At 42.1% G+C, this 27,366-nt stretch overlaps 1 protein-coding gene across 3 annotated transcripts in view; it reads left to right on the forward strand.

Annotated features, from left to right (window-relative positions):
* DHRSX (dehydrogenase/reductase X-linked) overlaps positions 1 to 27,366 on the forward strand; it is a 182,005-nt gene that overhangs the window by 135,125 nt on the left and 19,514 nt on the right. For all 3 annotated transcript variants that reach the window (XM_068424280.1, XM_068424279.1, XM_068424287.1), the window contains exon 6: positions 13,437 to 13,644. In XM_068424280.1, the coding sequence (XP_068280381.1) occupies positions 13,437 to 13,644 (208 nt within the window). The remainder of the gene's footprint in view (positions 1 to 13,436; positions 13,645 to 27,366) is intronic.

The following is a 27,366-nucleotide window of genomic DNA, read 5'->3' on the forward strand; positions in this document are numbered from 1 at the left end:
ATCACATGAGTCGACAAGGGGATCCCTAAGGCAAATCATTCTCCTTCATCCCTACTTCCAATACGACTGTTTTCAAGGAGGTGAAAGTTTAACAGAAACGCTATCTGCAAGCGTTTCAACAGTGGTGATTTCAGCAATTGCATGCTGAGGGTAGTACACTGTGCACTCTAACAGCGTAGCTGGGATGTCCTTTTTTCCTCTTTTGCCTGCCTTAAATAATACTTTCTAAAGTGAGAGAATAAAAAAATATGGTTGTCTGGTTTTAGCAAAAGCTTGAAGAGCATTGTGCTGTCTTCTTGGGTTGAGAGGATAGCACAATGCTTGATCAGTGCACTGGAGTTCATGGTGCTCTTACAAGGCTGGGGTGGAGGGGACTCCTTCAAGTACTCTACCTACCAAAGTAAGAAGAAAGATGACCTTGTTCCCTTTCCCAGACTGTGGGTCACACCTGAATATGTTCCCTTTCCCAGGGGTAGCATCTTTGTGTGTTCTGTCTAGCTTTTGTCTCCATAACTAACTATTCCTTTCATCATCGTCTCTCTTTGCATGCCAAATGGGCCCTGTAATGCTGTGAATCACAGATCTATGAACTCCCCAGCCACAGTAACACAACTCCTATCCTGGTTCATGTCTCCTGTATAGTCAGGAACAGTTGGTCACACTTTTTCTGCTCTCTTTCCTCTGCTCTCTCACTGCAGGAGCTGATGTTTTTTGTAACTCTCCAAGCAGGTACAGTCCCCAGATAATTTCTGTATTTTTTCCCTGTAGTCCTAGTGCATGAATCATGTTAGAGACAATAGAGACTGAATGAAAGGAATTGGAAACGTCCCAGTTGCCATATGTACTTCCTAGCTGGTGTAAAATAGGGTAAACAGCTCTGCCCAGGACCTGGGAGGATGCTGGGGAGAGGAGGCAACTCCAGTTCATCTCCTCTGCTAGGCAGTTCATAAGGGCTGTAACAGGAGGTGTCACATACTGCTGGGAAAATCTGTCTAGCAAAGTCCCTGGAGGCCTCCTGTTCTTGGATGGGTGGTGTCCTTCGTCTTCACGTCTTGTGTGTGTGTGCATGGTGGTTTTTGGTAAATGAACTTGTATTAAGTTTGGGCCGAAACCATTGATTTCAGTGATTTCAGAAGATTTTATTTCTAATTTATTTGTAAATTGAAGTATAATGTTGATCAAACTGAAACTCCAAACCTTTAATTTCGTCATCCTGTTGAGGTAAGGTATCTCCATCAGTTTCAAATTACTTTTTCTTAAGATGGACATTTGTTTAAAGCAGTTTTTTTCCTTGAGAATGGTGATGAGTCAACATTTTTTTCAAAGCTTTTTTTTTTTTTTTTGGCTCCCAGTTGGTTCCTTCAGTGCCTTTTCACGACTGATCTATCACTTGTAGTTTCTTAATTCCCTCTGGAAAAACTATGGCATGTACAATATGTTCAATTCAAACAAAAGCAAACATGAGGTTGATGTAGCATAGTAGTAGCATAGTACTATTGTTTTATTTCCAAATTTTTAAATAATAAAGGAAAATTTGTAAGAGGAAGTAGGAGGGATTTTAAATATTACCCTTGTATTTGTTAATCCATTTTAGTACAGAAGTCTTTCATAGTTACATATAAAGAGCTGTGTCACTGGACTGCTGCTTAATAAAATGCTGTGAAAACTGCAGAAATTGTAATCATAACAGATTGTTCCTGAGAATAAGCTAGATACATGTTATTATAGATTTTATTTTACTCAAGGGATATATGTTTTTGTTTGAGTTGTATTGTTTAAACAGCTTCCCCACAGTGACTTTTATTGCATATTCTGGTTCTATTTGCAAGATAAATCATGTTCCCTTGACAGGATCAAACACCAACTGCAGCATACTCCTGTCTATAGTTAGATGATAAGTATTCAAATGCTTAATGCACCTACATAAGGGTATTTCAGTCCTTCTTTGCAAAATGTTTTCTGTTTAAATGCAAAAGGATTTGCTGCTTTGCAAAATGATCCCTTGCTTTTGCAGCAGTTAGCATTAATTGCAAACATTGACTTGCTGGCCTGGAAAATGATGAAGGCACAGATCTCAAATTCTGTAAATGAATTTAAAAAAAATAAATGGGCTATTATATCAGCAGACCAATTCATAAATCCAAAAGACAGAGTTTTAGTTCATATGCAGCATGTGTTTTATCCCTGTTGCAGGCCACAGGTGATCCCTAGCCATTCCTGCAACCAGTAATGAAGAAATATTTAAGTCAGGATGCCAACTTTGGAAACTTTTGATTTTACATTTATCAGTGTATTTTCATTCCGTCTGATCAAAATACTTTTAGGGTTCACTGGTTTCTGAAGAACAATAACACAGTGTAACACTACTATCACAAAGGTAACGCCAGACTTCAGTGTATTCAGGGAAATGAAATGTAGCTACTTTGTGTGTCACAATGTTAAATTCCTTCTGGCCTAAAAGGGATTAATGGTCTTAACAAAGGATTATTAATAATGGTTAATGATTTAATAGGACACAGTGTTTCTGAACGAGTTCGGAATTGCAACATGTTGGGAGGGATGTGATATATGGGTGTTTCTGCTGCTCAGCCTCTCCCTGCACAGCGGGTTGGATGGGTGAAGTCAGCTCTCTGTGGCACACAGGGCAGTGGATCTCGCAGACGTGCTGTTTTCCAAAACATCAAGACGGTTCGATGGTAATTTGAAAGTTAATGTACTGCACTCGTGTGACAGAGAAGGCAAAAGGGACTTGCAGAGAATAGGGAGTGGAGATAGCTTGTCACCCTTGAGAGGGGAAGGTTAGTTCAACATCTCCCTGTGAGCAAAAATACTCATTAAAGCTGAGAGAACCTTAAAAGCTGTGGAGGTCAGGTCCTGGGTGATTCTTCAAATGATTTTAGCGTTCCTCTCAATCGCTCTAACTACTACCATCCCCACAGTACCTTTTCAGCGGAGTTGTCCTTCGAGCTGCCTAGCATAGCTGGGGAAAGCTGGCACATGTGCCTGTAAATCCCTGGAATAAAGTGTTAAGGGAAACGTTCAAAATGATCAGCTTGCCTTCCACAAATCCCCTCTGGGTTCAGCCTGGCTGTTGCTCCTGGTTCTTCACAAGCATACATCCCTGATCTTGCCATGTGTGCTGAGGATTACAAGCTGTAGTGGAGGGAGTCAACAGCAGACTTCTGCCTCTGCGATTACAAATGATAATGCTTAACCTTTTCTCTGCTCCCTGTCCTAAACCTCTTCTTTCAGCAGAGAACTTCATCTGTTCAAAAGCAGACCAGGCATTTGAATATTTAAACCTGTGAAGAAAAATTCATCTTTTGATTAAGTGGAGTTTTCTATAAAAAAATGTGGGTTTTATGAAAAATATACTTTCTAAATAAAATAAGCCACCATAAAAGTGAAATATTTTAGCCCTCGTGAGTTTTACTACTGCCAGAATGTCTTACATAGTTGTAGCTTCGTTTCTCCATTTCTTCTGTTCTCATTATGTGTCAGCTGCTGCAGTTCTCCTGCATTTCTTGTCATGGGAGGTGGAGACGGGCTGTACACAGCACTATCTCAGCCTCCCAAGGACAGAGACCAAGGTGCACTGTGGCTCAGAGTAGCTTTCTGAGAAGCACAGAGCTTTTAACAGTGATGCTAGCTGTAATACAGCACTGCAGAAATGCCCAAATTGAGATACTGTGATTTTTGAATGAAGTCTTTTGGTTCTCAGCTCAAAGGTGGGGTGTCAGTATCTGAATTGCCACCAAAAATCAATCAGTCTGCCAAAGCAGCAGTATCTTTTAATTCTGTTTTCAATAAGAACTGGGTCAGGGCAGCTCTGTGACTGTGTGTTGGTTTTTCGGGGTTTGGACATGAAACTTCTCGTCATTTCCTGGAAAGCCAAACCTGCCTGACTTCATTTGCTTCTGGTGTGTTTGTGAGTGGAAGAGATCTCTTGTGCTCTGGCCCCAGGCCGTGCCATGCCCCTTCTTAGGAAATGCTTGGTTTTCCATTACAGATCTCTGTTTACAGCGTTGCAGGGTGACACAGTATTGAGAAATTTATAAAACAAAACCAAAAACCAACTCTAAGGCTAAATGGTAGAGAAAGTGATTGCTGTCACTGGCCCTTATGGTGCTTTGAAATAATCACTTTGTAATGCTGGCTATGGACCACTTTGAGCCACTGTACGTTATTTGTTTCTTGCAGGTTTTTTTGTTTGCTGAAGTTGGCGTTTATGTTCCTTAAGCGGGACCCCCCTCTTCACAGGCCCCTTTCATACACTCATTTAAATCCCACATCTTTTCTGACAGAGGCCGAGAGCTGCTGGTGATGTACAGTCTCACACAAACAAAAGCCTTTCTTGCTGCGTCTGGACTATCAGTCGTTTCATGGGTGCAGAAAACTTCCACATTTTAATCTCTCCTGTACCTGTTGGCATTGCAGCTGGTCTGCAAAAGTCTACACCAGTTTTAAGATGGTTTTATCAAAACAGAAATAAGATTTTGGATTGTTCAAATTATTACCGTGCCATTTCGTGGCCCTGTGTGCATTCTGGTGGGAGAGAAGAAACCATAAGAAGACACATTGCTTCCTTCAGCTTAAAAGCTCTATTAGAGGAGAGTTAGGAAGCTTTCCACAAGTGGGTGGAGAGTGCCTCAGAGCTCTTTTTGTTATAATACAAGAGATAATATTAAAAGATGTTTGACAGTCTTCAATAACCTGAGATCCAGATTATCCAAGAGATAATATGAAAAGATATGTGGCCATGATGTTTTCCCCGTCACTCAAAAGGGTCATGAGGACACAGAATGTAGGTCTTGGAGCCTTGATCTGTTTCTTGACTGCAGCAATGCAAAACCTTCCTTGCTTCTATTTATTTACTCATTCATTTGTTTGATGGAGATTTTAAATTGAATGAAAGGATACCATTATACTCAAATACCACTTCAAATATTAGCAAGTACTTAACACTGTAGCATATGAACTGACTGTAGAAAAAAGATGCTTCAGAAGAGGCAATTTATATCATTCTTTATAAAGAGATCTATTTCCTGGGAGAATGGAATTACAGTAATTACAACTTGAACTTGCCATCAATGTTTAAAATAATCAAAAACATTTGAAATTAACAGTAATTGTACACAAACAGAAAAATTAGACTTTTTCTTAAGATACTGATTCTGGTGAGACTTTGAGAAGACCATCCTTTGAGTCCATGTTTCATACATTTGAGAAAATGTGCTGAGCACACAGCGATGGAGCTGCACACAGCAAGGCAGTCAGTAGAGCAGGAGGGCTCTTGAGATCACCCATCTACAAGAAGGGTCGGAAGGATGATCCAGGGAACTATAGGCCTGTCAGCCTGACCTCGGTGCCAGGCAAGGTGATGGAACAGATCATCCTGAGTGCCATTACACGGCACATGCAGGACAATCGGGGCATCGGGGCCAGCCAACATGGATTCATGAAAGGCAGGTCCTGCTTGACCAACCTGGTCTCCTTCTATGACCAAGTGACCCGCTTAGTAGATGAGGGCAGGGCTGTGGATGTAGTCTATCTAGACTTCAGTAAGGCATTCGACACTGTCTCCCACAGCATCCTCCTAGACAAACTGGCTGCCCGGGGCTTGGATGGGTGGACTCTTCGATGGGTTAAAAACTGGCTGGATGACCGAGCCCAGAGAGTGGTGGTGAATGGGGCAAAGTCCACACTAGCGGTGTTCCCCAGGGCTCAGTTCTGGGGCCGGTGCTGTTCAATATCTTTATAGATGATCTAGACATAGGGATTGAGTGGACCCTCAGCAAATTTGCAGATGACACCAAGCTGGGTGGGAGTGTCGATCTGCTGGAGGGTAGGAAGGCCCTACAGAGGGATCTGGAAGGGTTAGACAGATGGGCCGAGACCAATGGCATGAGGTTCAACAAGAACAAGTGCTGGGTCTTACACTTCGGCCACAACAACCCCATGCAGCGCTACAGGCTGGGGTAAGAGTGGTTAGAAAGTGGCCCATCGGAAAGAGACCTGGGGGTGCTGATTGACAGCTGGCTAAACATGAGCCAGCAGTGTGCCCAGGTGGCCAAGAAGGCCAATGGCATCTTGGCCTCTATTAGGAATAGTGTAGCCAGCTGGTCTAGGGAAGTGATCGTCCCTCTGTACTCGGCACTGGTGAGGCCGCACCTTGAGTACTGTGTCCAGTTCTGGGCCCCGCACTTCAAGAAAGATGTTGAGGTGTTGGAGCAAATCCAGAGGAGGGCGATCAAGCTGGTGAAGGGTCTGGAGGGTCTGACCTACAAGGAACGGCTGAGGGAGCTGGGGTTGTTTAGCCTGGAGAAGAGGAGGCTCCGAGGTGACCTTATTGCAGCCTACAACTACCTGAAGGGAGGTTGTAGTGAAGTGGGAATCGGCCTCTTCTCCCAGGCAACTAGCGATAGGACAAGAGGACACAGCCTCAAGCATCGCCAGGGGAGGTTCAGGTTGGACATTAGGAAGAATTTCTTTTCAGAAAGGGTTATTAGACATTGGAATAGGCTGCCGAGGGAGGTGGTGGAGTCACCATCTCTGGATGTGTTTAAGAAAAGACTGGACATGGCACTTAGTGCCATGGTCTAGTCGACATGGTGGTGTCAGGGCAACGGTTGGACTCGATGATCCCTGAGGTCTCTTCCAACCTGGTTGATTCTGTGATTCTGTGATTCTGTGATCTCACCTCCTGCCATTAGGAGCAGGGATCAGCTGGATGAAAAAATGATGCATTGATTACATCTGGATGACAGTTATGCCCAGGATGAGAAGCCCCTGCTAATTTTGCCTTTCATAAATATTTGTATAATAAAGATATTCCAGGTTCCTTCACTAAATGTAGTCCTCCAAAGACAGTAAGTTAATTTTTGTTCCCTCTGCATTTCCTACAAGCTATAACAAGGACCTAGTCACTGAATGCTAAGTATTTATACAGTGAAGTGCTGAAAGTTGGGAAGCATGGCTTTAAAAAACCCCCACAGCACAGCTTGGGCTGGGTGGGCTGCTCTGAAAGTGCTGCCTGCCCCAGGCTGCTTAAGTAACCCCGGTGCAACCAACTAGGACGTCAAGGGTTTGCTTTTCAGCTTTCATAGAACCACTGATGTCATTTATCAGTCTTGTAGCCTTCCTTTCTGCCATGTCCATCACAGGGTCATGAGGGCACTTCAGGAGTCCCTAACGCTTGAGTCCTTATTCACCGAAATTACAGCTGCCAGTGTATTCAAGTTCAAATACATGAGGGTATGCTAAGGCCACCTTGACTGTTTCATGTATATATTTATAAATGTATTTTTGATATGTATATCAAGTATATGAAAGAGTTGTACATGAAGTATAGTTGTTCAGTGAACACCTAAAATACCCAGGCATGTATATGAAAGGGGTGACTAGATGGTAGCCTGTAGTAGTGGTTGGTAACAGGGCAGCTACTGTACAAAAGGTAACTGTAACAACATCTGAATAAATAGATACATTAACACTTTAGATTTTAGTTTTGTTTTACTAATGTATATATTTTTTCTTTCAATTGCCAAGATACTAGTTTTCAGTGGTAATACATGTATTCTAATTTCTCCAACTGTGTCTTTTCTCTATCTCTGTATTTTCCTTTTTTTTTTTTTTTTATTGAGAGAAAATCATAATTGATGAGACTCAGCAAATGTTTTCATGGAGTAAATATATGTAGTACTGTCAAGAAGTCTGCTTAAATCTAACAAGCAGTATTTAGGACTTAGGCTTTAGTTTATCATAGAAAGAAAGAAACTGCTTATGATAACCAGAAAAGACATACCTATATTCTGCAATATGTTTATTCTGTAGCTGCTTCAGAATAAACTGCAAAATTTATCAAAATCTTGAAAAATCTTGTGCTGCATTCCCTGGGGAAAGAAAATGTAAGACTGAAAGCTTCATAAGTGTTTAATAATAGTCTTATATTCTTGACTAAGCAATGGTGATGATGTATTGCAAGATTAATACATAAATCATTAGGAAACTTCAGTCATTTTAATACAGCAAGTCTGTGTTTTGCTTAATTCACTGATTCGTCCTAAGGCATATATTGCAATTTTGTGGGGCCTTTCATTAAAAACCCCGGCATGTCACCCACGTTTTGCATCACTTGCCTTTTAATGGAGCACATAGCAATTGGGTTGTTGTGCAGTTTGATCTTGGCGCACGCTGCCCTCCAGGCAAATTAACACGCTGGAAATTGAGGAGCATAGTGATGGGTGAGGGGAGGGTGACATGCACAAGTGCGGCGTGAAAGATGTCCACATCAGGAGAGCGTCAGTGCTAGCACTGGCCAGGTTAAATGTAGCTGTGTGTTGGTCGGTATGGTCACGGGTCCTCTGAGCCTTTTCTTGAAGGAAGATGTGGTGGGGAAGGGAAAGGGTGCTGTCTCTGCACCCTTCCTTCAGTCACTCTGTATCCACTTCCTCCACATGTGTGCATAATGCAAAAGCAACCGTTAATGAAAGAGAAAAAGCTGAGAGCAGCGTGAGAGCCGATGCGCAGGAGGTGCAGGGGAAGTGGTCTGTGCTGAGCAGCAATTTTGTTTCCCCTGTTACTCAGTGGGTTCCCTGGGCTTACTTAATGCTCTTCACTAAACATGGTATCACTGGATGTAAATGGGAGACCTCTGCTGAACATAGATTGACTAAAGCCAGACAGGAAAGGCACCAGAGTAAGACTGGCTGCCAAGGGAGGTGCTAAACATGGATCCGGTTTTCAAACATGGATAGCAGCTGAGTCCATATTTAAACACCTAATTAGCCACTGCAGGCTCCGGTTTGAAATTTGGCATCTCATTACTTTTTACAAATGCTAGGGAGACTGCTGCTGGAGACAGCATCATGGAGATGAGTGGTAAAATCAGCTTCTGGTGGAAAAGAAAAAAAAATAAAAAATCAGCAAACCACAAGACACTCACTCCAGAATTGAATACTTACTTATTTTGTTTTGGCAAAAATGCAAAATGATCCCTTTCTCTTCTCCTCCCTAATTTTTGTAATGACAATTCAAGCTTGTCCGTCTATGTTGCAAAAAATCTTAGGCCAAAAATAAGAATTTCTGCTGAAAATTAGTTGAACAGAAAATGCATAGCCTGCCTTATCCTGATCCTTTATTCATTAGTATAGAATCAATAAAAAATTATTTTAAAAGGAAGAAGTTCTTGTATATTGCTGCTCTCTTGGCCAGATTTCAAAGCAGCTAATTAAATCCTGCCTGCCTTAACTCCTCCTGTAGTTTCCATTTAGTGAGTTGGGCATTGCCCTATTTTATCAGCACCGGATTAGCAAAATGCTCTAGGGGGTTCATCCCCCAAGGGATACTGTTTTCCATGGTAGGAAGAGTGGTCCACAGAGAGCCCCACTCAAATGAGTGGACGGGCATGAGCTTCTCCAAGCTACTGACGCCAGGCATACCACTCCTTCCCACTGGACTTGTTCCCACCAAGTCCTTGCTCCACTTTTCCTAGCTGATGACTGTGCCATACCACAGCACAGGCTGTCGAGCGTAGCTCGAGCCTGGTGGGCAGCATTTATTAGGACAGATCCCTGGGCAGTTGAACACCTGTACCTGCTAGCTCTCTAGCTGACTGGCCAGCATGTGTGTATACCACTGGGAGCTGGGAGCTACCAGTTTTTTGCCTGGCTGGCCACCTAGTTAGGAGGTAAAGTTTCTCTGATTGAGGGTCTGCCTGCCTTGCTGTGAAGAATCCAATACACTGTGTCCTCAGGGGTCCAAGCACTGCAGGCACCTCGCATACCTTTACAGGCTGCCCAGGGAGGTTGTGGAGTCTCCTTCTCTGGAGATACTCAAAACCTGCCTGGACACGTTCCTGTGCAATGTGCTCTAGGTGAACCTGCTTTGGCAGGGGGTTGGACTAGACGATCTCCAGAGGTGCCTTCCAACCCCAGCCATTCTGTGATTCTGTGATTCTGTGATTCTGTGCACTGGTGTGCCAGCACAGTTTGCTAGTAAGCTGTGTTCTGCTTTGAGCTGGGTGTCCTCTTGTATGTACTTTCATTTCAGAAAGCCTTTAGAGCCTTCAGGAAATGAAAGCAATGTGGAAATACATAATGTCAATATTATTATTTTATTTAATATACAATTATAGTTTCATTCAGTGTAGAAAATGTATATACAGAGCATAGAGCACCAAGAGAGGATAGATTTAGATGCATGGAATTTAAAGCCAGATAATTCCACATGTAAGAGGAATACATTTTATGGTTTTATGCTGAAAGAGGGTAGATTTATAGTGAATATAAGGAAGAAATTTTTTACGATGAGGGTGATGAGACACTGGAACAGGTTGCCCAGAGAGGCTGTGTATGCCCCATCATTGAAAGTGTTCAAGGCCAGGTTGGATGGGGCCTTGAGCAACTTGGTCCAGTGGAAGGTGTCCCTGCCAATGGCAGGGGGGTTGGATTGGTTGATCTTTAAAGATCGCTTCCAACCCAAACCATTTTGAGATTCTACATGTATGAGCATGGGAGTTTCAATCATGGTAGAGGTACAGGAGCCTATGTGCTCCAATTTTTCTGGTACATAGAGTCAAGACCGGATGTAATGGAATCAAGTAACCAGTGCTGATTTTTTTTCCAACATGGCATTTAAACAACATGATTCTAATAAGAAGGGGTCTTAAAAAGAGAACAGTTGTTCAACGAAAATCCTTGTCAGTTCTATGTCACAGGTTATTCCTCTGTTTTATGTACTCCATTGATGTCAGATTCCTGGAAAGCAAAAAGCACACACAGAGAAAATGGGAGGAGAGCAGGTAATCATTGTAGGGGTTCTGCCAAAAGTGTCTGCTCTGTGTATCCAATTTTATATCATTCATATATATATATATATAGTATGTTATTGAAGTCTGATTCCCTGCTGCCTTGCAAATCATTTGCATCTCTGCACTGTGATATAAAAGGCTTCCTCGTTGATTGGATAGCTTTTTATATCTTCTAAGCACTCATGTTTCTCTGACATAGATATCTATGCAAAGTACAAGGCTTTTGAGGATCCAGCCCTTGTAGTTCATGCTTCATTGCCACAAGGTAAGTCAAAACAGCACTCGCACAAAATGTGGGAATGGGAAGTCGTGGGGAGTGTTCACCATCCTCCTGCCTGGCATCTGAAGGTTACTGAAGGTCAGACTAGACCCAAGCAGAACAACTCAGTGTAGTCCCCAGCCCTGCTTCCCTGCGAGCCACTTGCCAGGCAAGATCACTCTAAGTCAACTCGGGAAGCTTGTCCCGTCCCCCAGCTTGGGTTATCCACCGGTGCGGGAATGGTGGCACTGATGGAGAAGTGCCAGGGTTGGCTGAGAGCTGGTCGCTGGAGGCGGCTTCGGATGAGTGCTTCTTCCCATGGGTGGCATGAGCTTTGCCCCGCACGGCTGCGCAGGGGAAGCTCGTAGTGGCTGAGGATCTGGTCCTTCAAGTTAAAAGGGCTGAAATATGCATGAAGCATAAGGTGACATTTTGAGTGTCTCAGATCAGAGCATGGACGTTACTGAATTTAAAATGTAACTGCAATTTCCTGACTAATGCCAAGTCACTTTTATATTCATGCAGTGATCGTTCTTTAACATCGCCCATTTTACCCCGAGGTGCAGGTGATGGAGCTACGTTATCCAGCACGTTACAGCTCAGGCCGTTGGTTGATGCAAGGGCTGTTTATGATCAGCTGTCCTTTTTTATTCTCTCTCAATTTATGTAACACTTTTGTAGCCTGTTTATTTGTGATTTGCTCGAACAAGAGTAGAACAGGAAAAAAAAAAGAAGGAAAAAAAAAAAAAAAGAGATGCACTGGAGATTCAGTGTTGTTGTCTTTTACTTCCTGTAGCTGAGCTGTACGACTTACCATTGTGTCTCCCAGTTTCTGAGTCCATGTAGATAACATGAACAGTTAAATTGCTTCAGTAGCCTTATACCTCTACAGAGTCAGCATGTTTGCTGGCATCCAGGACTTTCTTTGGCAAAGTGTGCAGGGTATTATAAATAAGGTATTCAATGAGAGTGGAATAACAAAAAGAACTCTGAGACGTATTTGTTATTCATTCAAAATAAAAACCTTTTGTGTAGTAGCAGCCATAGAAAACCAAAGGCAGGCTTTTCAGCAGAGTAGGAGCATCCCCAGCCTGGGTGTTTGCTGCACTAAGGGTGAAGGTGTAGAGGATGGAGCTGTAGCTGCGGCTGTCACAGAGGCAGGACAACAACGAAGGGGAAGGAGAGAGCGTAACTGCCCCACGGACCCTAACCCCTCGCTCTACATCGGCAGCAGCAGCAAGCAGCACCCCTTCCCCAGGCTCTGGCAGAGGCAAGGGGATCAGTACCAAAGCTGTTCTGCTGCCCCCAGGAGCCTGTTGCTTTAGGCTTCCGCCTGCTTTGCCTATGAGTTGTTTGTAATGCCAGGAACTAAGTCTGGTTCTGCTAAGCACAAAAAAGGTTAGATGAGAGGCTGTAGTAATTACAAGAGTGAATTGTCATGGCATAGGAATTTGTGGAAGTGATGCTGAGGCCCCAGTCGGGAGGAGCAGTTTAAGTGACATACCTGCTAATTTGCCTGGAACTAGCCTGCTTATTTAAAAAAAAAAATACTGCTGCCTGCATGCAATGAAACCCAACTAATCAGCAGTCCCTAGAAAGCCTGATTTGAAAGAAAGGCAAATTCAGCATCCAGATGAGGGAGGTGCACAGGAGTCTCAAGAGGTAATGTTTTGCCATAACTCTCAGTATTTGTGTGCCTTCGTCGCACCTCCTGTTTGGCACAGACCCAGCCAGACATCTTTTCTCTAAAGATTGTATATGGCATAACTGTGGTTACACTTGCAGCCGCTCTCCTTGCCCCATCTTTTTATCCATCTCTTTAGCTGTGCGTAATCTGGTGTGTCACTGGGGCAGGTGCAATGATTGCCTTACTCATCTGTCCTGTGCCCAACACAGGAGCCTTCATCAGAAACTAGTAGGTCCTGCTGCAATACAAATAATAATAACCAGGAGTAGCATGATCAGGTGCAGATTTACTGGGTGGGAACAGGGTATGTGTGTGTGGGATGAGGGCAGTGAGGAAGGGGAGGGTAGTTTGAAGGCCTCTGGGTGATGATATCCTGGAGATTGGTGCCACAGCATTTCTATTTTAAATAGTTTGACATAAATATTCTGGCAGGTACCATGTAATTTTATTATAATTTTTTCCCCTGCCATAAATCAGACTTGGTGTCTGACAGCATAATCACCAGAACTCCAGCAAACAACACGCCTGACAGTGATTAGCTGTTTCTTCTGACGACTCAATGTATAGCTGTTTGTTTGCTGGATATTGCAAAATGCAGTACATTTGATGTTTGTGCAATTCTGTTTTCTTTCTGATTATTTTTATGTGCATCTCCCTCTCTCTTTCTCTCCTGTACACAGATGTTCATATTCACCCCATGGAGCCTATGCCCAAAGCAAACTTGCCCTTGTGTTATTTACCTATCAACTACAGCATCTTCTGACTGCAAATGGAAGCCATGTGACTGCTAATGTAGTAGACCCTGGAGTGGTGAATACTGATCTCTACAAGCATATCTCTTGGGTTGTAAAAGTGGCCAAATGGATGACAGCCTGGCTATTTTTCAAGGTACGCAGTTTTTTAGAACATTTTGTTGCTCTGCCCCTACATTGTGAGAGCTGTAGTCAGCACAGAGCTGAAGGTGTTTTGAAGTCTATCATAATATATGACATTTAGTGCATTTCTCTGTGCTGCTGAGATGTACAAAATTGATAAAGACAGGCCTTCCCCAGAGCAAACACTCATTTTAAATGGAGGGAGCGAGCTCTCACAGTAAGGGAAGGGAATGCCTTTCACTGTCTGTGCCCATGCACTGCTTATCTCTGCCCTGATCTGTCCCTGTGCCTTTGTGCATGCATGGGGGCAGAACATCATCCTAACATGGAGCCAGAATATGCAAAGTGTTCCTCGGAAATGTCTTGTACGTCCTCTTAATGAGAAGCAGACATGATCTGGCATGGTCTACATGTAGCAACACATTATAAAGAAGAGGGCAAAGGGAAGAAGGAAGCTGTACAAAAATGGTAGTGGGAAGGGGCTGTACTCCAGGCTGTGCAGGTCCAGACACTCGTGCTCTGGGAGCTGGGACATTTTTCATTTAGCTTTTTCATCCTAACACATACTTGTAATGGTACCTGATTTTCTATTGTCTATTCCTGGTCTGCATTAGGAAACTTAAAGCTGTTTCATAAAACCGATCCAGAAGTGGGGCAGACCCAGTTAAGGTTAACTTCAGTAACGTTTTGTAGTGATGTAAGTAGATCAATCTGAAATCAGTTTAGCCGCGTAGGTGCAGTCTCCTCATGCGGACAAGCCTTAGGAGGACTTGTGATGAGAAAATTTACTGCTTGTAACTCTTTCAGAAAGTAGTTTTGGATTAACTGAATGGAACCTAATTCCATTAGAGAAAATTAAACGTCCTAATTAAAATGAAGTATTTTAGATCAAGGGGCATGTCCCACAAAGCAAATTAATTTTAAACTTTGATATGGAAATATCACTAGCTTTAATTTTAGAAATGAAACTGGAGGCTGGAAGAGTGGCTGTGAAATAAGATGCAAACAAATAAACCCATATTTAAAAAAATCAATAGTATCTTCTGAGTACACCTTGAATATTGCAATAAAATCGTAATACGAATGCTCATAATATGTAATGCATTCTTAAAGAAGCATAATGCAGCTTTGCCAGACCATATATATTAAACTTGTTTTGCTTCTTGTGACTGCCATTTTAAATATCAGTCTCGAGTGGTGGTGTTCTTTCATTGGACTGACTTCACCTTGCTAACGTAACAGTTTCATGTTGATGTTTAAGTTGTGCTCAGCATTTCCTCCAGAGCCACAAAATTCTGACAAAATTTCTGTGTCTGAGAGTGAGAATTGAGTCTCTTGTTGTTGACAGCATTCAATCCCATTCAGTTTTATTGGTGTGCCCAGGGAGACATTTTCATATTATACTGACCATGTTTAGAGACTGAATGGGCTGTCATTGAACACACATAAAATGAGTTTGGATTTATCACAAGAGGGAGTCTCATATTTACAGCTCTAATAGTAGTGACGCCGATGATAGTTCCTGATCGCTCCCTATTGTTTGGATGAGATACCGCTCTAAAGGAATTCTGCCTTACAACAGGTGACGGACAGACGTACTGACTTGCATGGAGGCGCGGTGTGTGTACTGCCTGAAAAGCAAACGCATCAATTGCTTTTTGAGTCAGAATAACTTCAGGATTGGATAACTGAATGCTTCAGTTATCGAGGTTGAGATTTTAGCATTTTTTTTCTATAACACTCGATGTGTTTTTCCTCTAAGCCAAAGAAGAGGGGAACTCTTACTATCACTCTTCCCTTAGACTTCTGAGTTACAGCTCCGACTTCTGCTCTTTGCTTATTGCTTAAGATATGTTTATGCATTCGGGATTGACTTTGCCTTCCTTTCTCACATGCAGGAGCAGTTCATCACATAGGTATGCCCTGTTCAGCTCCAGCAGAACTGCATCCCAAGGCGCTGTTTAGCTCCACAGCAAGCTCATGTTGAAAGCCTGCCTGGCGATTTCAGTAGCACCGTACTGAGTGCCGTAGTATCCAGCATTCAAGCCTGGGTGGATCTTGTGTTGGTCTTGTGCACTAGGGTAAATTTCCCCTGAGAAAAATAAGAAAGCAAGTACAAGAAAATTCAGTTGTCTGATAGTATTAGCTGATAGCTGATATTATGGATTTCTTCTCCCTTGGAATTTCATTCCCGAGTGCACGTATATGAATCTTACTTCTAGGATTATGGCAGTAATACAGTGAAAATGAGGTGATAGCTCTCTAATCATATCAGCTCAACTAACTTTTATCACCCTGAAGTATTCCAGAGTGGTTTCTAAACGGATGCAGGAAATTGCTTCACCCACTGCAACCTGACGCTCGTGACAGCCAACACAGCCCAGATAGCTCCGGTGAGGAAATACATCACGGGTTTATCACATCACATTCCCTTGGGAGAGAGTCAACATGTTGTTTGATTTAATTCCAAAATATTATGGCAGAGCCTCCACTACCTTTAAATGCATTTCCGCCAGCACTGGTCCCAGCTGCATTCAAGTTAAATACCTCCTAGGGATTGCAGCCTGGCCCCCACTCTCACTGGGCTGCTTGTATTTGAGGTGGCTCGGTGTGGCAGACAAGGCTGGCAGCTCAACATCCACCTCAGAGCTGCCTCAAGATATTTAGGTACTTAAGCAAATAAAGCTACAGTCTTGTAAATAGGCCATGATACGTACATAATTTACTCAAACTATTAACAGCTTGAGTTTCTCAGAACTGTGAAACATTGTCTTCTGGTCTTCATAAGTAGCTCAGTAAAATTCTCTGCCAAATCAGTTTGTTTGTTTGTTTGTTTTTTTCCAGCAAGCTGCAGTGAGAGGCATCCCTGTAGAAATAAGATAGGCCAAGCTAAAGGAGCCAGTGACAGTCACCAAACTTGTGAAATGAAAGCCTGCTGTTTAGAAGTCATGGTTTCATTCTTTCTCAGCTCGATTCTTTCTCAGGGATGTTATTGTCTGCTGTGATACTTGTTCTTTAAATTTTCATTTTGCAAATGTTTTCTCTACATTTTTAATAAACAAGGATTGCACCTGTCACACGCAAGAGAGAAATTATGTTTATTCCTCAAAAAAATAAATTGATTTCTCTCCCTGTGACTTCTCAGTAAATAAAAGCTGACAAGCTGTCACAGTTCTCTGCAGAGTGTGGTGAAATGTGTTATCCCTTAGGAGTTTTTAACATAAAGTGATCTTCTTTTGAAGACAAAAAGTCCGAACTAGTAAACAATAACTAAGTAATACAATAATAATAGGCTAAAAAGACATTGGTCTGGCATCAAATTGCAATTTAACCAACTGTGCAACACACCAGTTTTAGTGACGGGTACTGTCCAAGCTGGAAGCCGGGAAGGTACCATTTCCCTCTCCAGTATTTCTGCTTCTGCTACAGATACTGAATATTCATTTCTTAAGCCAGATGGCCTCTGCTTGTGATACAATTAAAATGCCTTAGAGCAAAAAATAATCTTGACTCTCATTAATGTCCAATGGCAGGGACTGCTCTGCTTCGTACACTTCATTATGCCATCGAAGTAGAGACATTTCCTGCATAGCAGCGCTGGAAACTTCCCCTAAACCTTCTTTATGAGAGGCTGGGTGAATGTGTCACTATCAGATATAGAGCATTCGGCCCTTTCAACCGCCTCAGACTGGTATTTAGGAAGGCACTGTGGAAGGAAGACTGTGCATCAGATCTTGTCTCAGCTGTCATTTCCAAAGACGTAGTGCCATGTAAGTGATTATTGACTGACAAACTGAAAATGAGTAGTATTAATGACCTGCTGGCCTGTAAAAGTGAAGGGAAGGCCTTCAGGAATATAGGCTAGAAATCAGACGGTACAAGCTAGTTCATTTCTTTCATCTGTCAAAATAGGCTTAACTTTAGTGTAATTATCCTGTAACGTTTTTAAAGAAATGCTTCCAGTCTGTAAGCGCTGCTAGAAAACAAGATCTACAGAACCTGGATTCATCATTCATGCCAGAAGACATAGTCAGGCAGGTCTTATTGCAACATTTCTTATTCAAACTGTCCCTTTGGCACTGTGAATCTAGAAAATTCATTTCATCCCCCCCCCCCGCCGAGGTGTCAGAAGACAAACACATCGCCACACAATAACGCCAGCTGTACAGAATGAGAATAATTAAATTCTACAGCTGAAAGCAGCAATTCATCAGCATCAACATCTTTGGTCCATGTGAGTGTGTGGTCCTCACGTAAAGCTAGTCTGGAATTTTCTCACAAAATGAAAACTCTTTGCAGAAACATGTCATTTGTGGTTAATTTTTACAAAAGGCTTTTCAGATCATAAGTGGGATTCTGGTCAAAATTAGAGAGAAGGAAACAGTCTACTTTATCCCAGTAACTGTGATCTTTAAACAGGTCCCATACTTGTACACATTGGTACAGGGATTTAAGCTTCAGAGTCATAGGGCTTCTTTTTTGCCATCTAATAAATATTTGCTTATTCATACAGCCATAGGACAATTCTAGGGGGAAAGATGGAGCGACCCACCTGAGAAGGATAATGAGCAATCCACCTTTGAGCTACCAAATCCTGGTGATCACAGTATTTTTCTTGGATGTGAATCCCTGGACTTGGGTAGGCACCCAGGTCCTGCCTTTTATGGGGTATGTGGATGCAGCTTGGCTACTTTATTTGTTCTAACTGCTAAATAAGAAGGCAGCTTTGGAGCACGGAGTGTTTTGTGTCTGTCCTAATTAGGATTAGATCCCTCTAAATGAGAAGACTATCTTCCATCTTTCAAAAGCGTTCACAGGGCAGGAAAACTGTCTCCATGTCTAACGCTGCCTGCAGTATTGACCCTTTTTAGCCTGGAAAATGATCTAAAGAAACACAGGATAAACCTACAATTTGCACTATGTAGAAACCTATGTTTGCCCTATGTGAAAGTGTTTCGGAGTGAAACTTTTGGACTGGTAAGCGACTGAAATGTTGTGATATCATTTTGCTGGCAGGTCAGAAGCATCCTGAAAACAGTACTGTGTAAGAAAGGGTTTATCCCTAACTCCTGTGTGGTAGAGGATTGCTGATTTAACTTGACAGCTCAGGCAGATTTTTTCATTCTGTCTGAAAATAATTCAATTTGTATCCAAAAGAGGGAAAAAAATAGTCTCTGTATTGCTGTAATGGGGAGGGAGTAAGTAAACAGTTAATAAATTGTGAAAATGTATGAGCTTAACCAGTGGTAGCACATCAGCACATATTGTCTTGTAATCTGTAACTATTTTGATATTCAGAACCCACAGAGTTAGTTAGGAAAGCCATTTTCTATCGATCAATTTATTCCTTGCTAACATTTCTTGGCAGTACTTTCCCATGTATTTGGTTAATACCTTTGTATGGTAAATCTATTCCCAGACTTTTTGAAAAATGGAGCAAACACAAAAGAGAAAGATAATTTGCTGTGGACCAAACACATGTCAGGGACTTGGTACTGATTCCTGTCGATTTAAAATACATTAACCACAATGCCTCTAATTTAAAGGTCTCAAAAAAGAGGTTGAGAAGTTGGGGAATTAGAGAAAATCTTGAAATTTCAACTAGACCATTAGCCTTTCACTTTCAATCCATAATCTTTATAGTTAGAGGTTATAGGATCACACTATTGTACTTGCCCCTTATGTGCCTGGGAAGTTCTACCTCCATCACCACGTAATCAAAAGTCCATTTTCTTTCGGTCGGGTAATACAACACTGTTTGAAACTTGAACCCACTGGCAGCAGAATATGGGGCAGCCACTAATCTTTCTCCTCAGCATCTCTCTTAGATACCTCTTTGAGAGAGAGGGAAAGAGAGGAGGACACCACCCCTGCCCCCACTGAAGCGAACCATTCAGCAAGGGTAGGAACAGGAGTTACAGGCAGTTTCACACTTCCATGTGAAAGAGCCATAACACTGAGTTAGGGAGAAAGACCATTGGCTTCCCATGGAAAATCCTGCTACTGAGCTTGCAGGCAAGTGGCAGTTTGGAATTAGATCGCTGAAATAAGGAGGTGCAGAGGAGGAGGTTGTGGGAGTGCATATTCGTATATCTGTGTACATGGACGGTTTGCCACCAGGCATGGTATTCATTATAGATCAATTAATATTTCTCTGGGAATGACCTACCTTATTGTTTTGCTACTTGTAATGCATCTGTAACAAAACAATGCTGATAAAATTTATATTGCAAAGCTGCATCACCTTAAGACCCTACTGACCACAGAAAAATAAATTTTAGGAGTGTTTTGGAGATTTACAAGCACTCCTTTTCCCCTCTCTGACTGTGAAACTCCTTAATTTACCAGTAATCCAAGGAGACTGAAAAACCTCTCAATGTGAAATAAGGAAACTCTTCCATGAACAACATAGACACAATTTTTAACAGTTTTCCTGAGCTTTCAAAGGTTGACAGAAAATGCCAGGTTCTGCCAAGAAGATGAAAACATCCCCTTTTTCCAGTGGTCTCAGGCATCTGTGCCTGGAAGCCACCTGTGACACATCTCCTAGCTCATAAATGTCTGCAATATGAATGCCTGCATCAGAGCTGTTCATCCACTGATCCCCTTACGGCTGGTAGAGAGTCACTCCTAGTTCTGGATCTGTCTTATCCCAAGGTAAATATCTACAGCTGGCCAGATGAATCAAGTCTTTCAAGTGCCAGTTTAACCCTGTGAACGACAAAGGGGTCCTCTGGTGACTAGCTCAGCTGTAGATATCTGTGTTGTGTAAAGGTATAAAGTTAGTTTAGATGAATCCCATCCCAAGGTACAGGACATGAAATTTGTGTTATTTTTATAAAACCAGAGGCACTAGTAAAGAACTGAAGACAATATGGTTTTGGATGTGCACAGGAGAGGGTAGGTACTGGAAAGGGGTGTTCACATATCTGGGGCACATGTAATCTGTAATCAAGCTGGTTTTTCGTATGACAACTCTTAGGTGTTTGGAGTAGCAGACCATTTCTCATATAAGTGGGAAATGTGTTCGTGGACAGCCACAGATGAGGAAATCCCAGTTACTTATGAAATGTATTTCTCATATATGTTTATAATCCAACACGTGCCTCCACTATTTATCACACAGATGTTGCCATGCATTTAACTGGGTAGTTACGTGTACTCCCTGTATGTATTTATAATAGTGTGATGCATGTACAAGAGACGTAAGAGAGAGAACCATGGAAAGCAAGCGCCATTCACCGTTTGAGAAAGAACTGGAAACAGCAAATACATTTTTAAAAATAACAGGATCATCCAGCACCCAAACTCTGAATTTTGAGAAGTTTCAATTCAGAAATCACTTGAGTAACTCTGGCTTTAGTAATGACTATAACAGTTACAATTGTCAGCCCCAAACATTCGTGTTTGCATTTTAGAAAGGATACTAAGATACTGCAAGACATAGTTCACATGGTTCATTTTGTTCTCATTATGTTCTCAGCTAAATACATGGAATTTGTTGGATTTTAATAAGTAAACATGAGAAGCGAATTTGGTGCAGTGGCTCTAGCCTCCATTTTTCTAGAAGGAACTTGGTCCTAGATGTGGCACAAACACAAGTCATTAATACAATCTGTCCAGAGTTAGTAGTTTCTATATGTTATTACATATTTAAACATTCTCTTTAAATTGTGTCTGTGAGTCTCTTCAGGGCAAATGACTACAATTGGTTGTTGCCATCTGTAGTACTGGAAAGGGAAAGTAACCACATGAGTTACGTTACCACGGACCAGGCGCTCTGTGGGGATTGATGATTTGGATGAAACCTGAGCAATGTGCAATAAAACAAGAATGAACTTGGACAGCTTATCAGAGATGGGATTTATAGTGGTATTTGTTTGGCCCTGTCATGCTGACCTACTTTTCTGTCACTGGAATAGGACGGAGGTGTTGCTGCTGGTCCTAGGCTCAGGCACGGTCTGAAAAAATAAGAGTTGTTCCCAGTGTCTCTTAATTGCTCATCAAAGTCTTGGCGTCTCGGAGCTAGCCACCACCATCTTACAAGCTTAACTTACCATTTTATTAATACTTTATCCAATTTAGCGTATATGTTACTTTTTGAATGAGTAGCAGGGTCCAGAGTTGGTGCCTTATGCCTGGCAGCCTTATGCTCCCATGGCTTTGCTGTGAGTGGCGTTGTGCAATGTCTTCCCAGCTGCACTGCATCCCTGCAGCAGGCACCAGTATGCTGAGGCTGAATGTGTCTCAGGAAGAGCAGTGTTGATTGACTTATTCAATATTTTTGCCTGCCATGCTCTTGAGATGCAACATGCAGTCTTCCACAGCGTCTGCCACTTGTCACATGCTATCCTAAGATGATTAAAAATGTATAGAGAAAAAAGCTGGCTCATTGTTTTTGGAGCTCAGAGTGTTGAAAATAAAATTACATGCTATGAGCATATTTTGATGGGTGGCTCTATTCTAAAAATGAATGTAGAAAAGGCACTATGGGGCAGCATGCTTGTTGTTACAGAATCACAGAATCACAGAATGGTTAGGATTGGAAGGGACCTCTAGAGATCATACAGTCCAACCTCCTGCCAAAGCAGGTTCCCCTAGAGCACATTGCACAGGGTTGTGTCCAGGCAGGTCTTGAATATCTTCAGAGGAGACTCCACAACCTCCCTGGGCAGCCTGTTCCAGTGCTCTGTCACTCTCAAAGTAAAGAAGTTTTTCCTTATGTTTAGGTGGAACTTCCCATGTTTCAGTTTGTGCCCATTGCCCCTTGTCCTGTCACTGGGCACCACTGAGAAGAGTCTGGCCCCATCCTCTTGACACCCGCCCTTAAAGTATTTGTAAGTGTTGATAAGATCCCCCCTCAGTCTTCTCTTCTCCAGACTAAACAGACACAGTTCCCTCAGCCTCTCCTCATAAGGGAAATGCTTCAGTCTTCTGATCATCTTTGTAGCCCTCCACTGGACTCTCTCCAGTAGTTCCTTATCTTTCTTGAACTGGGGAGCCCAGAATTGCACCTCTCAGAGTTGTACATTGTTCAGGTACAGAGGTTATTTTTATGACTGCCCAAACTGTGAATATAGCCATTTCTCAGAGAGGAGTTCGGTGATCACCACTCTCATACATCATAACCAGTAATGATAACTCAGGTCTCCATTTTCCTTTGCGTATAAAATGATGACTTCCATCATAATGAAGTTTTTGGTACTTCATCAGTGGCTTTGCACAAGTGTAGCTGATCAGAACCTGCTAAACAAGTAAATAAGACCCAAACCTAAAAGAATCCAGATCCAAATCTTATTGCGTATTCTTTTAGCAAGGATTATCTGATCTGACTTCGAATCCTCTATGTGGAATACTGTCCTTAAGTAAAGCATTTTACATGTCTGATCCTGCTCCTTAGAGATTGTCCTTGATCTGGGGCTGGCCTTTTATTTTTCTTACCTGGTTTAGGTTTGTGGCACATGTGTCCTATTTTATATGCCTATTATCTGGGGAAGTGGATTAAGGCTGGCACAGATACAACGAACCCTAATCGCTTTAGAGGGCCTGCAGGTCTCCAGAGGTAGTAAGTACTTCAAATGTTTATAATACTAGATTCAGCTGTTGTTGCTTGAAATCCATTCAAGAAACAGGTCTGGAAGGCAGAAAGCAGGGTGTTTTACGTAGTATTTTTTTTCTACATATAATTGTCCTGTTAATACTATTTTATATACATGCAGTGCTCAGTTTTGGTTTTGGTGGTATGATGGTTTTTTACCCCCTCATGCCCTGTTAATACTATTTTATATGCACTCGGTGCTCAGTTTTGGTTTTGGTGGTGTGATGGTTTTTTTCCCCTCATACTGGGAAAGCCTGTTTCATATGAACCACTGTTTTCACTGCAAAATTTATCCATCACCTGATACTTGGCTGTATAACTTCTCCTAAGAGAGTTTCAACCCACTCGTCACAGCACTGGGTCAAAGGCAGATTGCTGGTGAGTCATCTATTTCCAGCTTTTCGAAAAAGTGATAAAATATAAAATGTGTTTGTGCTCAGGTACCTGGATTTGTCATCTCCAGGTCACTACAGAACCGTTTACTCAGAGGAGCCAAGGGGATTATAAAGCACCTCCAGTGCTCAGAAGCACCACTTGTACATGTGATGTACAATCTGTTCCATGCTCCCTCGGCTGGAAAGAAAGCTTTTGCAGTATTAGCATCATTAGGCTTTATAAATGTGAGCAGGTACCATCCCACTCAAGGATGGTACCAGTGCTCTCACTGTTGCCATAAAGACAACACATCTTCTGTGTGTTGATTTCAGTTTGACTCTATAGAAGCTCTAGGCAATAACTTTTTTTTTTCCCTCTTTATTGTCAAGTTATATCATGATATCTAGCAATAGCCTTTAATCAAAATAAACAGGAGTGAAGTTGCTTTTAAGGAAACAACTTTGTCAAGACAAGAATGAATTGAAGCAAGCTGACTGGAAATGTATTTACTTTGAGAAGGTGAGAAAGAAATAAGAAGTGAGAAACTTGTTTCTAATCATTGGAATCAGATTCTGGAAAAGGCTTCCACAGAGTTGTAGCTATAAGAAAACTGTTGTTTTTAAATGGAGTTTAAATAGTTCTGTGGAGAAGATCAGCTGATAGGATATCTGCAAAATGAAGAGATCAGAGATGTCCCAAAAGGTCCCTGCAGTCCCCTGTTCCTTCCAAATTCCTTTGTATTTAGAATCCAGGTTTTTTTCCTCAGGTTTATCTGTTTTGCTGCCATGCTGAAAAGAAAAAAGGAATCCCAGTATAAGGATCCAGAAGTGAAGATTTCCCAACAAACATTTATTTTGATTTTGAGCATGTTGAGTACTGAGCAAATCTTTCTTTAGGAAAACCTTTGGTGAAGATGTGCCACTTCTTGCACTCACCTCCATCCTTGCCTTTCTAGACAATAGTTCTTCCAGTTGATTGCTGATGAGCTGCGTTGAACTGTGCTTCCAACAGTGCTGGCTTTTGTTTACAGGAGAAAAGTCAAGATGGGGCTATGGGTCAGACTGAAGAGCCTTCAATGAAAATGAGATCTTATATTGTCCTGGTCAAGAAATCTGTGCATGCTATTAAAAAATAAATTAGCCAAGGTAAATTGAAAATGAAGATGTAGAGATAGTTGGTTTAACTATCCCGTTAATCTCTAATCTGGGTTACAGAACTGTTTTTCTAGAAATTGATCAGTGCTCAAGACACCCCTTCCATCAGAGAGGCCAGGCAGCCGGGACAGTAACATGATCCTTGTACGAGAGACTGTGGATTCCCCTGTGCTTCCACAAGCAGCTCAAGGCCGTTGTCTTGGGTCTTTCTGACTGTCTGGTTTGCATCTAACGTACCTTTGAGATGACTAACTTTGGGGAGGCTTGTAGCCCTGCTGGAATTCAGCTGAGGAGGTCCAACTGACAGTCCAGAGTAGACTAGCGGGGGTTTGCACAATGAGGATTTTCATTCCTAAAACATCCAGAACAGAGAGTTTGGTTCAGGATTTTGCCTGAGGGGAAGAAAGATATTCTTACGTTCCTGCCTTGTGATGGCAGGTCTGCCTCACCCGAATTGGTGTTTTCACCACTATTTGCCATATTTTTCTTATGGAGAAATTATACTTCACATAGTAAAATTTGGAAAAAAATTCCTAGTTTGTTTTTTCTTTTGGTGGACTTTTTTATTTAAACCATGATGTGGTATTGTATGAGAACAGGGCTCAGTTCTGGGGCCGGTGCTGTTCAATATCTTTATAGACGATCTAGATGTAGGGATTGAGTGGACCCTCAGCAAATTTGCAGATGACACCAAGCTGGGTGGGAGTGTCGATCTGCTGGAGGGTAGGAAGGCCCTACAGAGGGATCTGGACAGGTTAGATAGATGGGCCGAGACCAACGGCATGAGGTTCAAGAAGAACAAGTGCCGGGTCTTACACTTTGGCCACAACAACCCCATGCAGCTCTACAGGCTGAGGGAAGAGTGGTTAGAAAGCGGCCCAGTGGAAAGAGACCTGGGGGTGCTGATCGACAGCCGGCTAAACATGAGCCAGCAGTGTGCCCAGGTGGCCAAGAAGGCCAATGGCATCCTGGCCTCTATTAGGAATAGTGTAGCCAGCTGGTCTAGGGAAGTGATCGTCCCTCTGTACTCGGCACTGGTGAGGCCGCATCTTGAGTACTGTGTCCAGTTCTGGGCCCCGCACTTCAAGAAAGATGTTGAGGTGTTGGAGCGAGTCCAGAGGAGGGCGACCAAGCTGGTGAAGGGTCTGGAGGGTCTGTCCTACGAGGAATGGCTGAGGGAGCTGGGGTTGTTTAGCCTGGAGAAGAGGATGCTCAGAGGTGACCTTATTGCAGTCTACAACGACCTGAAGGGAGGTTGTAGTGAAGTGGGAGTTGGCCTCTTCTCCCGGGCAACTAGCGATAGGACAAGAGGACACAGCCTCAAGCTTCGCCAGGGGAGGTTCAGGTTGGACATCAGGAAGAATTTCTTTACAGAAAGGGTCATTAGACATTGGAATGGGCTGCCCAGGGAGGTGGTGGAGTCACCATCTCTGGATGTGTTTAAGAAAAGACTGGACATGGCACTTAGTGCCATGGTCTAGTTGACATGGTGGTGTCAGGGCAATGTTTGGACTCGATGATCCCTGAGGTCTCTTCCAACCTGGTTGATTCTGTGATTCTGTGATTCTGTGATTCTGTGATTTTAGAGGGGGCAAAGCTGAATTCTTGGTCTTTCTTGGGTGGGTCTTTCAAATCAGAACAATAGTCCTGCTGCGAACTACTGATCATGGATCTATTCTGATGGCTAAGATGTGTCAGTGATTCAAGTTATGGAGTTAAAGGTTTGCCCGCTGATATGAATGGGTGTCTAGATTTAAAAATAAATCCTTTGGATTATACCGAAAATTTGAACTGTCAAGAAATAAATGGTGTGGTGAACTGAAACGTAGGCCTCTTAAGCTGCCCTCAATTTAGCTGTATTTCAGTAATCTTTCATTCACCCTTCATTGCTGTCAGCAGCCTGTAAGGTTTCTTTTACATTTATGATGGAAATATCTGTCTATGAATCAAGTCACTGAGATGCATGTGATTTTGCCGCTTCAAGGAATTAGTAAACAGTGCATAGTTTCTCTGGTAAAGAACAATGCGTTGCTGGACCATTTGTACCAATAGGTATTTCTTCATGTAACAGCTTTCTTGCATAAAAAAAAAATCCTTATTTTCATGTGTGGTAGGTGGAAGGTATTTTTGTTAAGTAAGTGCATATAAATTCATTTCTTGTTTTTCCATATTTTCACTGTCAACATGTATTTCTGTAAAATTTTTGGTGACGGTAGGTATTTAACAGACTTTTGCAAGTATTTTCTTATTACATTTCTATAGTGCGTTTATCATAGAAAAACAGATGTATCTAAAATGCAGAAGCCTGGCATACCTTGCATGTTTTGGAATCCCTTTGCTAAAATCTGTGGAGACTAGATAATTTTTGTGTTAAAATATCACTTCCCTTCAAGTTTCGAACTCTTTCATATACAAAATTATATTAATAAAAATATAATTTCCTTTTAAATCGTTTACTAAATAAAAATGTAGCCTACTGCAGCTTTAGAAGTTAAACATATATTATTAAGAAGTTTTCAATAATATTTTTTCACTCTTAATTTCAGTCACCTGTGATACCTAAGAAGTTTTAGGAAAGATGTATAAATAGCTCTTAAAAAATGCAAAG

Source organism: Nyctibius grandis, chromosome 2 (assembly GCF_013368605.1).
Source record: "Nyctibius grandis isolate bNycGra1 chromosome 2, bNycGra1.pri, whole genome shotgun sequence".
Lineage (NCBI taxonomy): Eukaryota > Metazoa > Chordata > Aves > Nyctibiiformes > Nyctibiidae > Nyctibius > Nyctibius grandis.